The sequence below is a fragment of the Arachis ipaensis genome, chromosome B4, assembly GCF_059453495.1.
Source record: "Arachis ipaensis isolate K30076 ecotype BB chromosome B4, ASM5945349v1, whole genome shotgun sequence".
In the NCBI taxonomy this organism is placed as follows: Eukaryota; Viridiplantae; Streptophyta; class Magnoliopsida; order Fabales; family Fabaceae; genus Arachis; species Arachis ipaensis.
This window is the reverse complement of record NC_142439.1, coordinates 140,214,448-140,228,078: the sequence shown is the minus strand read 5'-3', so window position 1 is coordinate 140,228,078 and position 13,631 is coordinate 140,214,448. Positions and strand designations below refer to the sequence as shown.

The 13,631-nt window shown below is 29.4% G+C and overlaps 1 protein-coding gene across 1 annotated transcript; it reads left to right on the top strand.

The window, feature by feature from the left end:
- Positions 1–5,005: 5,005 nt before the first annotated feature.
- On the top strand, positions 5,006–11,890 carry LOC107635255 (subtilisin-like protease Glyma18g48580). Its single transcript, XM_016338670.3, has 11 exons — positions 5,006–5,189; positions 5,328–5,437; positions 6,005–6,102; positions 6,833–6,988; positions 7,971–8,094; positions 8,249–8,798; positions 9,791–9,885; positions 9,986–10,282; positions 10,378–10,513; positions 10,619–10,832; positions 11,126–11,890. Exons 1-11 carry the CDS (start codon positions 5,043–5,045, stop codon positions 11,668–11,670), a joined length of 2,472 nt encoding a protein of 823 aa, XP_016194156.1. The 5' UTR covers positions 5,006–5,042; the 3' UTR covers positions 11,671–11,890.
- Positions 11,891–13,631: the final 1,741 nt, after the last annotated feature.

The following is a 13,631-nucleotide window of genomic DNA, read 5'->3' as shown; positions in this document are numbered from 1 at the left end:
ACTATTCTTTCCTAATAAAGACATGATGGACTTTGATTTCTTCACCACATGTGGTAAATACGCCCTTCAGTTCACAACATATTCTCTTTCTTCAAATGTCGTGGCTGCTTCGATGTTCATAATATATATATCATTTTAACATTTTTGTATGAATTGAAGAGCGTGCTCATGAGTTACAAAAGAAAGAAATAGAAGGTTTAAGATCTTAATTTCTTTTTACGAGTTTAACATAAATAATAGAAATTTGAGAATTTTGTTATATACTTTTATAATTTTATCATTTACCAAAATATTTGAGATAAAATGGTAAATAATAATAAATAGGAATATAGTAATTTATTGGAATAAAGAGGTAAATTAAGTTAAAATTGGTTGAATTTTTTTTATGTGGAAAATTTTGAAAATGTGGAGTTTGCAGATAAATAAAAATATCTAAAACTCTTGCTTTCTGAATGTTAAATCTCGGGAAGAATATTTAACCTTTTAAAACCTTCCAAATTTCTTCTAAACTAAACAAGAAAACACACCTTAATTAACTAAACAATCCCAAAAGCAAGTTGCAATGTTTATTTCTATTAAAATACATTGTTTTTATTAGTTTTTCTCCTCATGATTTATTTATGTCCAATAAATTTTAAAATTAATATTAATGTATTTTTATTTTTGATGTTAAGAATTTCCGTCATATATATATATATATATATATATAGTTTAGTTTTTTCTCCATTTCTTCTCAAATAAAGCCACGTGTTTCACAATTTACATTACCTTGATTTGAGTCTCCATTACTTTGAATTGTCACGCACCGTGTAAACAAATGTCATTACTAAGCAGTGGTACATAATATTAATGTGGATTTTTTATGTAAAAGAGATGACACGAATTCAATTATTAGCAAAAGAGAAGAGTTGAAACCATGTGTAATCAATAAAATTGAAAGAGTCAAAGAGTACGTAGGATCTTGTGGTTAGAAATCATATTTCAAAAATAAATTAAAAATTTTTAGGTTATACCACATTATTCTTTTATTAGACTTATGATGGAATTACTATTTATTTTCAAAGTTTAAAATAAATATTTAATCATCTCCAATTTGTGACGGTTGAATATAAGAATCTGCAATTTTAGGTGAGTATTGAGAGACTTTAATATTTGAGTTATAGCTTCTTTGTTGATGATACTTATTTTTATCTCTTTTATTACACCTTTAATTTGTGTGAGTAATATAGGTGGCTTTCTTTAATTTGCATTCACATATTACATACATGTGACTGCTTTGTTGAGAGCCATATATTCTAAGTACCTTTTAGACTTTGATCTTTCAAGTCTCAACCTATCTTTAATTTGTCTGCTTTGCGTATTAGTATTCATATGTGACCATGTTGAGTTGGGTTTTTTTGAAAGAGAAGGTAGGATAATTGGTATAACTGAATTTAGTCTAAAAGTTTTTAGTGGTGTAGAGAAGGAGGGTTAAATTTAGGATATTTTTCATATTTTTAAAATTTGAAAATTAAAAACATATTTTATAATTTTATTATTGTTGTGTTTGTGATATCGATAATGGAGGGGATAATTTAATTTTATATTATAAAAAATGAAATAAAATAAAATAGAAAAGAGAATATAATACATTTATGTATTCTAATTTAATCACTTTGTGTAATGTGATTTACATCTAATATCCACCATAATTATGGTAGACTTTTCATTATTTTTATCAAAGATTACAAACACCAATTCTCTAGAATTCTTCCTAATCCTATTCACGACGAACTCAAGCTCTTACCAAGTTTGTTTCGGTTAGGTTCACTCCTTAAACTCTCAATACTAAATGCTTACTCAACTTAATAAGAAAACTTCTTAGACTCATGATTACAAAATAGAAATATATCAAAAGAATTTTGACATAATAATGAATATTTTTTTTAAGTTAATTCTTTTTACTTTTTCTTTCAAATAATTTTTTTCATATACCCCACACATATATTACCTTTTACCATGAGAAATACAAAAAAAAAAAAAAAAACTAAAAAAATAAATATACCATGTACCTTCATGAAAGAAAAGAAATATGTGATAATTTAAAAGTTATGAGAAAATAAAATTTAATTAATTCTCTTTTTATTTATCATCGAAAAGGTAAATCTGCCAATAAATTTTTGACCTGGTGAATTTCATTTTTCTATTGCTAGTAAATCTGCTACTAACGTACAAGATAAATCTAATCTGACGAAAAATTCAACGACATTGAGTATTTTTTTTTTTTTTTAGTGATGAATTGAACTTTATCTTTGTGAAAGTTTGTTTATGAACTCTAGCCCACAACAACCTACTGTTCCGCGTTCTCACTTTAGCTTGTTTTCAAAAGATAAAAAACTCTAACACACAATATCTGAATTTTAAAATTATTCTCACAAAGAAAATCATCCTAACAGTGCTTTAATAACTTTTATTTTAAAAACTGAAAAATAACCATTTTTTTTTCACAAACTCTCTTTCCAAACATGCCCCTGAATTCGTGAAACACATGCATTCAATTCAAAATGTAATAATGAACGGAATGAAAATAAAGTAGAAAAGGAAAGTTCATCAGAGTCAATAAACTTCTATAAATAAAGAATAATGAAAGATAAAGGAAATAAAAGTTTGTTATTATTAATGTTGCAATTTGTAATAAGTGTAAAGAGCGTATCACATAAGAGAAAATAAAGAAAAATAAAGAAATGAAAAACTTATTAACTTAGCACCTTAAGATTTTGAGTTGTATGTAATATATTTTTATCTTATATCTTTTTATTTTTATTTCGTTCTTTTCTAAAATAATTTTAATAGTAAAAAACTCTCCAGGGTCTAACAAAATCTACAATAAAACGTCTGAACTCAAAAGCAAAAAACTTGGGGGAATTTCTTGGAATATATTCGGAGTAATAATGTGAATTGATTCGGATCTTGTATATTTTTTATGTAAGTTTTTTTTTTAAATATTTAACGTGAAAGTTAAGAAGTAGAATAACATAAAAAAAATAAAGATGTACCAAAATAAAGTTGATGTAAGTATCTCATTATTGTGGTATGATAATTTATTGCATGCTTTCGCTTTAGACATGAAAAGTATTTTATAGTTAGTTGTTTGTCCTTACATGAAAAACATCTCACTTTGAACAGTATATTTGACTGTAAGTAGATACTATATGGAACACAAAACATGAAAGAGCCTAAATGATAATTTGAGAAAAAATTAGCTATAAAATTTTTGAAATACATTATAAATGCGTTTTAGAAACATTCACTAGTTCCTTGTAAAAGTTCTTTGAGGAAATTCCTTAAGACATATGGTGATGAATTGATGGGAGAAAACATATATATATGTATGTATATATTATGACCCCCAAAATAAAAGGGTTAGTTACGCACGAAGAGGAAAGAAAAAAGAGACCTGCTACACATACAAATTTTTTTGACATACAAGTTTATACAAGTTAATTCTAACTCAATAAAATTCACTTTTATAATGCAAGAAAGAAGAGGAAGAGTTTTGAATTATACAAAATTTATCAATACACATACACCAAAAATTTTTAAACAATACAATATAAGTGACTTATATGAACTTGTATGTGTAAATAACTTGTATGTGAAGAATAATTAAAAAAAAATTGTCAATTAAATTATAAACTACTTTTTTTTTTTAAATTTAAGTAAATATAAAAGAATATATATATATATATATAAATGATTATATTTGTAATATATTTTTCATACGAATTTTTTTTTTTAGATTTATGTGATTTTTTGTATATTATATCATGAAACATTTTTTTTTTAAATTCGAGCCGATAAAAAGAGACAAATAAATGATTATATCTTTAACAAAAATTATATAATAATAAATCTTCATACAAGAAAAATAAAATTTTAATGAAACTAAAAGAATGAAAATCAAATATTTATTCCTTTTTTCAAGACGAAGATATATAAGTCCTGTTAAATTATTTGAGTAGTTGAGACAGAACTCAGTGCACAAATGGTGAAATAAAAAATTTGTGCTTTTTCTGTCTTTGCCTTTTACTAGAAAGATAAAAAAAAATTAATTATTACGGAAAATGTTCAAAAATATTATTGATGATTATTAGTAGTTAAAGAAAGTTGTTTACATACATCTCTTGATTATATAAAATAATCATCTAGAATTTTTTTTTTTTTGACAAACTCTTATTGGTACTAGGTAATATAATTATCAAGGGTGAAAGATAAGTGCGACAACAAGAGGCCAGGTAATGTAAAAAAAAAAAAAATACCTCTTTTGTTGTAATTGCTTTCGAGTATTTTTTTTTGAGAATTAATGCCCTTTAAAAATATATTTATCATTTTTATAATGGGTAAAAATTTACATGAGTTGTGTTTTAGCGTGAATGTTGTGATAGTCGAAATCTATTAAATGACAAATTTATCAAATTATCTAACTATTTTTAAATATTAACTTAATGTAATATATACATGTAAATCTACCAAATTAATTTTTTATAATATTTTTTTTGGTGATCGAATTGACCCACAACCCAACAAAGAATCTATACTTCAATTCTTAAATCCTAAAACACGCAGGGTATTTTATATATGAATTTAATTTTGATGTACTGTAAATATAAAATAATTTTATATGTGCATTTAATTACATAATACTATATCAATAAAAATAACTATTTTTTACATTGATAACGTAAATGTGAATGTTCATCCAAAAAACGAATATGATTATAGGACGGCATCAAAATTAATCTCTTTTATATATATGGCACTTAAAGTAAGGACTTGTTTGCCAAACAGCATACCCAAAGAATAAATCTAATACTTTATATTTAAATTAGTTTTAATTAAATGCAGCCATAACTAAAGAAGTTAATTATTGAGAGGGAAACAAAAAGTGACGAGAATACAGTGTAGCTCAAATGAAATTGATAAAACGCACTTTAAATATACTTGGAATGTTAAGTGTTAATGATTGAGTAATAAAATAATTCAGAAAAGAAATCTCTGTATATATGAGTGCTAATTGTGTGCCCCCTAATCCTGCCAACAACTACTCCTTCAAAACTATGGGGAGTTCCAATATTTACTATCTTCACCTTATTCTTTCATCGTTTCTTCTTTTCACATTCTTCCCGGAAACTGTCCATGGCAGCAAAAGGGTATGCTCTCTTGAGATTCTGCTTTGAAAAATCGTAGTAATAATGATGAATTTCCCATCTTTTTTTTGTTTTAATTTACACATACATTATTATTGTTGGTTTCTTTTCTTATTATTATTATTATTGTTTTTTTTTCAGTGTTACATTGTATACATGGGAGCACATTCTCATGGACCAAGCCCTACCACTTTAGACATGGAAGCCGCTACAATTTCTCACTATGGTCTACTAGCTTCAGTTTTGGGAAGGTATACAAATAAAGCATGGATTAGCAAGATGTAGTAATTTGATAATATATCATCAATTCTAAGATTACTACTCACATAAAGTCATTTTCATAGGAAGATGACATATGAAATGGTTAAATAGTTGAACTAATTATTTTTAATTATTATTTTTATATAAAGATAATTTTATGTGAGTATTTGTTTTATAAATATTATTAGTATATAATAGTTTGCTAATGATGACAAATGTTATTTAACAAGATTATATTGTTTTAAAAATCTTGTATATGCTACAACATAATTAAATGTTAATTAATACTAAAAGTTTGAGAAAATAAATATTATCACTACTTTGAACTTATTATAATAATATTGCTTCTTTTTTCTATAAAATTATATAAATATATAATACAAAAAATATGTATAAAGTGACATAAAAAATGAAAGTGACATTATCATTTTTCACAAATTTAATGATTTTGCTATAATGAAATTTTTTGGTTAGTAGATATTAATTCTATTTTGCTATGTATAGCACAAAAAAACATATAATAATGGACTAAGTGTGTTTACATTATTTGATAACAGCCATGAGAAAGCGAAAGAAGGCATGATTTACTCATACAATAAGCACATCAATGGCTTTGCAGCTTTACTTGACGAAGAAGAAGCAGCAATTATTGCAAGTGAGAATATACTTCATTCCAACAGTGTTTTTACCACACGAATTAATGTTAATTTTTAACCTAAACTAACAAATTGGTCCACCTATCGTGATTTAATTAAAGGGATACGAAATTAGACATCAAATTGGAGCAGATGCAGATCTAAATCTAAATCCTTGTTTTCAACTTGCTTTTTTTTTTTTTTTTACCTTTTGTCACCGACCCTATTATGTGCTGTCATTGACCCTAGTATGTCCCCAATATCCCCTATATGCCTTATGTAGTAATGACATTTTTCATGCTTTTATACTTATTTGATATATTTTAAAATATATATTTTTATATAATAATTTTAATAATTAATAAAATAATAAGAAATATTTTGAAAACATACATTAAATATAATCTAAAATCATGCTAGTATTTTTTTTATTGAATTTAACTCTAGAGTTAATCTTTTTTCAACTAATATTAATATTAATCAATTTTTTTTAAAATTATTTTTATATTTTAAACTCTAAATTTAAAATTGTAAATTTAAATTTTAAATCTTAAATAATAAATCCTCAAAAAAATAGAAATAAAAAATTTTACAATATAAACATTAATTAATATTAACTAATTAAAAATTAATTTTTTATACTTCTTCTTAATTTTAAATTTTTGTCAGAATTGCCTAAAAGTTATTCATCAATTAGTCATAGCCGGTGACAATAACTGACATGCAAAATGTGTATTTTGGGTGGGACAGAAAAAGCGAATGTGGTGTCAGTGTTCTTGAGCAAAGAGCGCAAACCTCAAACCACAAGGTCATGGGAATTTCTTGGACTTCGCAGAAATGCTAGGAACACTGCATGGCAAAAGGGTAGATTTGGTGAAAATACAATCATCGCCAACATTGACACAGGTAGTATAAAATTAAACAGTAACTTATATCCAAATTATTCTTACACATTAGAAGTGAGAAATTAATTAAACTTCTAAACATTCTATGATTCAATTCGTTCAATGAGGTAATTTTATTATTCTTGATCCTACACAAAAAACTATTGTACATTGAAAATGGCTGGTAATAATCTATATTTTATTTCTATTACTTCAGATTCTATAAAATTATTATGAAAAATACTCACATAATAAAAAAAACTCTGCTATGCTTTTTTTAGTTTTTTGGCATGTTTTTAAAGCGTGACAATAGAATTGTTTTTTTTAGTATATCTCTCTATGAAAATAGTATTGTAAATCTTAAAAAGTTTGATATGTTAAATTGAATTATATATTTTATTAAACTATCTAATAATTCATAATATTATTTTAATGTAAAGATGTTTTTAAGAGAGTATCTCCCCATTATTATTTCGGTGATTAATCAAAACACATTGACAAGGAGAAAGGAAAAGAGAAATTTGTAGAAAGTAAAAACTAAAGAAGTGAGCATTAGAAGTTAGTCAGTTAGTGTGAGCATTAGAAGTTTCTGGTTATAGATACTGACGTGGCAGAGTTAGTTAGTGTGAGTAGTTAGCTCTAACTGTATATATATCACGTAATTACCTTGCTAACTGATTTCTGGTATTTTTCACACACTACCAATCTGTTTTTACTTTTTACACTTCAAATCATGTAAATAACTGCTAAATAAGAACAAAACAACATGATTATTATGGTGTTTAAAAATATTTGTCTAATTTATTAAAAAAAATTAAAAATAAATATTTATTTTTAAAAATATAAAATAAATAATTATTAAATATTTAAACTTTATCATAAAAAATAAATTAAATAAAAATTAAATACTAAATTATAAACACCATAAAATTCATTACAAAATAATGTATAATATATGTATGGAAATAGATAACCAAACTCTCTCTCTCATTCTCGTTGTACAGGGGTTTGGCCTGAATCCAAAAGCTTTAGTGACAACGGATATGGCCCCGTCCCATCAAAATGGCAAGGGGGCAACGTTTGTCAATTAGACAAGCGCCCTCGTTCCACAAAAAATCCTTGTAACAGGTTATCATTTTAATTACATTCCTTTTTAATGTTAATGTACCGATAATATAACAGGGATATTTAATTATAAATTGTTGTATATTAAAACACATAAATCTGATGTATTAAACTTAAATTCTGATATATGTTGAATGAATGTGAAATAAACATACAGGAAGCTAATTGGAGCAAGATACTTCAGCAAAGCTTTTGAGGCAACGAATGGAAACATCATCAGCCCAGCGATGCATACAGCACGTGACTTCGAGGGGCATGGCACTCACACTCTATCAATAGCCGGTGGCAATTTTGTACCGGGAGCGCATGTATTTGCAGTTGGGAACGGCACCGCAAAAGGTGGGTCCCCAAGTGCCAGAGTGGCAGCTTACAAAGTTTGCTGGTCTCCCACAGAGGAAAAGAGTTGCCACGAGGGTGATATATTGGCTGCAATAGACCAAGCCATAAGCGATGGTGTCGATGTCATTAACCTCTCTGTTGGTGGTCGCCAAGTTGTAACTGCACAAGACATCTTCACCGATGCGGTTTCCTTAGGGGCCTTCCATGCAATTTCTAGAAACATCTTATTAGTTGCCTCAGCTGGGAACGATGGACCTGCACCTCAAACTGTTGTCAATGGTGCTCCTTGGATCTTCACCATTGGTGCTAGCACAATAGATAGGGAGTTTCGCAGTACCATTACCTTCAGTGACGGTCGACAAATCACGGTATCACACCCAATCATATAACATTACTTAGCTATATTCTCTCCCAACATGTTTAATTTAACGTGGATTTTGTAAACGAAAAAAAATTTGGTCAGCACTCAACCAGAAAAAAAAAAAAAATGAACAATCCTATATCATTGGATAAAATCTCACACCATTAAAAATATCAATGATAACTAATTAATAATTACAAATCACAAAACTTACTGAATTCCTAACACTACATAATCACTCATTTTGGGTTTTTGTTTTACTTTTGCCATAGTGTTTTGCTAAATATTATTAGTGAATTGATAAGTATTTTTTTATGTTTGAGACAATTATATTATGGTGATTATGATAATTATACGGACATGGTTGAAATTAAAATTATATTTTTTGTTATTTTGATAATATTTTTTTAAACAACACTTTTAAAAAAATGTTGTATAATAATAAAAATATATTATAAGTTTAACAATATTTTTTAAAACATTATAATTATAAAATGATTATGCTATGTGTACATTAAAATCAGTTTCTAAAGTCAGCCACCAATATAAAATACATATTAAAATATAAATATATGTTAAAAAAGTGTTAGGAAATCGGTAAATTTTGTGATTTATAGCCATCAATTAGTCATCATTAATATTTTTAATGGTGTGAAATTACATCTAATAGTATGGAACGGTAATACTATAGAAACAAAAAAACAGCCAGAAGTTGTCTTATTTAACATTTATTAATTATCACAATAATTAATAAATATTAAATAAGACAAATTATAACTATTTTTAGCTGATTTTTTTCTGTTACTAAACATTTTTAGATATAAAATTACTTATTTTTCTTTTATTAGTTAAGTACGGATAAATTTTAATAAAAGTGATCGCCTAGACTTTGTCATATAAAAAATTGACTTTTTAACGAACTCATCATACCATTGTGTCTTATATCATATTGTAATCTTGAAATAATGATTTCGGTTTCTTTTTCCCTCTCTTTACTAGGGAGGTAGTCTTTCAGTAACATTGCCACCTAACCAGGCCTTTGATTTTATCCTGGCTACTGACGGTAAACTTGCCAATGCCACAATTCAAGATGCGTAAGTTGTTTATACTAGCTACCTTCCTTTGTTATAATTAAATCTCTGTTAGAATTTGAAGTCTTAACCCATATGCTATTTTTGTTGCATATGTATATAGTCAATTTTGCAGGCCAGGTACACTTAACCGTACAAAAGTTGCAGGTAAAATTGTGAACTGCTTGAGAGAAGGGAATATAAAATCAGTTGCTGAGAGTCTGGAAGCAAATGCTGCGGGTGCAATGGGAATGCTGCTCGAAAATCAACAAAAACAAGGCAAAACAGTTAGCGATGAACCTCAGATGGTGCCCAGTGTCAATTATCGCAGTCGAGGGAGGGGTCCAACGCCTGGATACTTTCCTAACTCCCTAACATCCCACAATTCCAATCCTTCTTATTATGACGTCATAACTGCCACGTAAACTATTCTGATAAATAGTCCTTACTTCCTTACTACTCACGTGAAGTTGTTTTCATGTAAAAACAACCATATTTTTCTTTGATTATTACCAGAACTCCTCCTTCTCCGACGCCGTCTCTTACAGTAAAACTCTCCAAAGCAACAACGGTGGTAGGAACAAAGCCAGCTCCAGTTATGGCTTCTTATTCATCTAGAGGACCCAATAAGATTCAGCCATCCATACTCAAGGTATGTACTTACATTTGTTATTTAAGAATATTTTACTTTAGTATAATAATAATCCTTAATAATAATCTTGAATTAGATGGCTGAATTTGGTTTGGATGATTTCAGCCTGATGTGATTGCACCTGGAGTAAATATACTTGCTTCATATTCACTAGGCGTAAGTCCCTCTAATCTTGAAACTGATCGTCGTCGCTTCGAATTCAATGTGCTTCAAGGAACTTCTATGTCCGCCTCTCATGTTTCTGGTATTGCCGGACTTCTCAAAACACGTTATCCTGATTGGAGTCCTGCAGCTATTAAATCTGCAATCATGACCACTGGTATGCTAATGATCTATATCTATATCTGCTCTATATATACATATCATAGCTTCCATAGACACACTAGTTGATGCATTATTTAGTATAAAATAAACATAGAGAGATAGAAGGACGCGCGCACACGCACACTTTAATTCATGTAGCTAACTCCACCTAATGAGACGAGGTTTTGTTGTTGTTTGTATATATATATATATATATATATATATATATATATATATATATATATATTTAAGATTATTAATTTTTTACCTATTGAAGTGTGTATGATATCCTTGATTCCATTATTCCAGCAACCACACGGGACAACACAAATAGGCCGATTCAGGATGCATTTGATCGTGATTTAGCAAACTCATTTGATTATGGGTCAGGACATGTTCAACCTAACCTTGCAATGGAGCCAGGACTTGTTTATGATCTTCACCTTATTGATTATTTGAACTTCTTATGTGCATCTGGATACGACCAACAAGCAATTTCAGCACTTAATTTCAACAAAACTTTTGTTTGTAAAGGAAGTCATAGCATTGATAACTTGAACTACCCTTCAATTACACTACCAAATCTTGGGTTGAGTCCGGTAACGGTTATTCGTACATTAACCAATGTAGGCCCTTCAGGCACATATAATGCAAGTGCCAAAGTGGATGGATGCAAAATTACTATCGTGCCCAATTCCTTGACTTTCAAGAGAATGTATGAGAAGAAAACATTTAAGGCCATAGTGCAGGCATCAAGTGTGATTCAAGTTGATAAATATCAATTTGGTGAAATGATATGGACAGATAGAAAGCATAGAGTCAGGAGTCCTATCACAATCAGACGCCGCAAGTGAAAAATCTTGTGAATTGAGTGTGTTAATATTTGTTACTAGTATGTATGTATGTGAAATAATAATGTCTGTAACATGTTATTACTATAATATTTAACTGTTGTGTACTTGTGTATGTGCTTGCGTAACAATAAATTTATGGATGCGTAACAAAAAATTGCTGAACATACTTGTATCATTATTTATTCTAATCAAGAGCTGAAATCGATATTCAATATCCAAATTTGTTTTGTCTTAATTTCCTGGTTAGATTTTGTGTTTTGATTTTTGTGTCTATTTTAAAGGCATGTGCAACACCGTGGTATCTTGAGTTTTGTGTTCCTAGTTATGGATTTAATAGAGTTCAAAACAGAATGATTATGCAGAGTAGAAGGATTGAAAGAGAAGAGACTTAATCTAAATTGTTTTCTGTATTATTGTTAAAGTTAGTTTTCCATCTCTACCACTCTCACTACTGATAGCTATACTGGTAGATACATAGGAAACTTTGTTACTGATATTAACTACACTAACTAACTATGTAATTCTGTTCTAACTAACTTTTCAATTCTGTTTCTTGCTTATCACGTAACCTCCTCTGCTATACTCTTATCCTCATTAGGATTTATGCTTATGCCTTACGTGTTTATAGACTTTGTTTTTGGCTATATATATTATATTGTATTGTATGGTTTGATTAGTAATAATATCAAATTATCAATGTAAATGTTGCTTTCAGTCTCTAACCACTTACTCGAAAAACAAAACGTCTTCAAACAGTTACCTATTGATGTGTTAACTGTTAAGTATGAGATTTACGTAAAAATGATTTGTGAAAATAGGAACTAATAAATTCTTAAAATAGTAATTAGATAAATTATAATTAGGTTGAATGGTGTCAGTATCAAAAAATAATAATTAGACATGTTAGAGAATCATTAGAATCATTTTAGATCTGTCAGTATCGTTTATATTTATATATCATATCTGTATATTAATTGTAGGATTCTATGCTTTTATTACTTTGATTCTTTTGGCACCTATATATACCCCTTGTATATTGTACTTTTTGATCAGACTGAATAATACACAAAACACTTTCTTTAATTTGGTCTCTTGTTTCTAACATGGTATCAGAGCCTTGGTATCCTCCTTGAAGAAGATAGGTTGTTTTTCTTGTGGTGAAATCACCGTAGTTTTTGTATTTTTTTCTATGCCATTCTTCTTTCCCTTTTGTCACTCCTTTGATGCTTTTTCACCTTACCGACTAGCCTATTTTGAGTTGAATGATCAAACACCATTGTCATCCGCTACTTACCTATTCTAATGAAGAAATTATATAGTTTTCGCTCTCTTTCGGCAGTTCCATTTACGTTCTCTTGTGGCAGTTCCGTCTGCGTTCTCTCGTGGCAGTTCCGTCTGCGTTTTCTCGTGGCAATTTCGTCTGCGTTTCGTCTATGTTTCCTTGTGGCAGTTTCGTCTAGTCCTTTTATTTTGTTTCCTCCGGCAGTACTTTGTGCTCACTTTTCGACTTTTTCCCGACGCTTTGGTTTGTCACCGCCGCTACCATAGCCTTCTCCTTGTTGCGACGTTTCCAACGCCACTAGAATCACCACCATATGCCGCCGGACGCGCCGGTCAAAGTTGGCTATCCGGTTGAAGCAGCCCTCCCTCCAGACGCCTCCAGCGCCGTTGGATCAGCGCCTAGATCAACGACTCCAGACGCGCCACGTGTCACCAAGCAGCCAGACGGATCCCGATCGCCCGACCTGCGTTCCCGACCCGAACCGCCCTTCGACCCGCGTGTTCGCCCGCCCAGTCAGCGCCTCCCTGTCTCCAATCACGCAGCGCCACGTGTCCCTTTGCATTGACGTGGCCGCTGACGTGTCATCTGACGTGGCACTGACTTGTTGCTGACGTGGCACACAGTGGGACTCTCCCTAAGGTTTTTTGGTGAGATTTTTCCGATTCTGTCCTCCGTTTTC

Bases quoted from the DNA above. Each gene is read 5' to 3' on its own strand.
- LOC107635255 (XM_016338670.3), top strand. From the start codon at position 5,043: ATGAGTGCTAATTGTGTGCCCCCTAATCCTGCCAACAACTACTCCTTC. The intron at 5,190-5,327 runs GTATGCTCTCTT...TTTTTTTTTCAG, and splicing joins CTGTCCATGGCAGCAAAAGG to TGTTACATTGTATACATGGG. The intron at 5,438-6,004 runs GTATACAAATAA...ATTTGATAACAG, and splicing joins CTAGCTTCAGTTTTGGGAAG to CCATGAGAAAGCGAAAGAAG.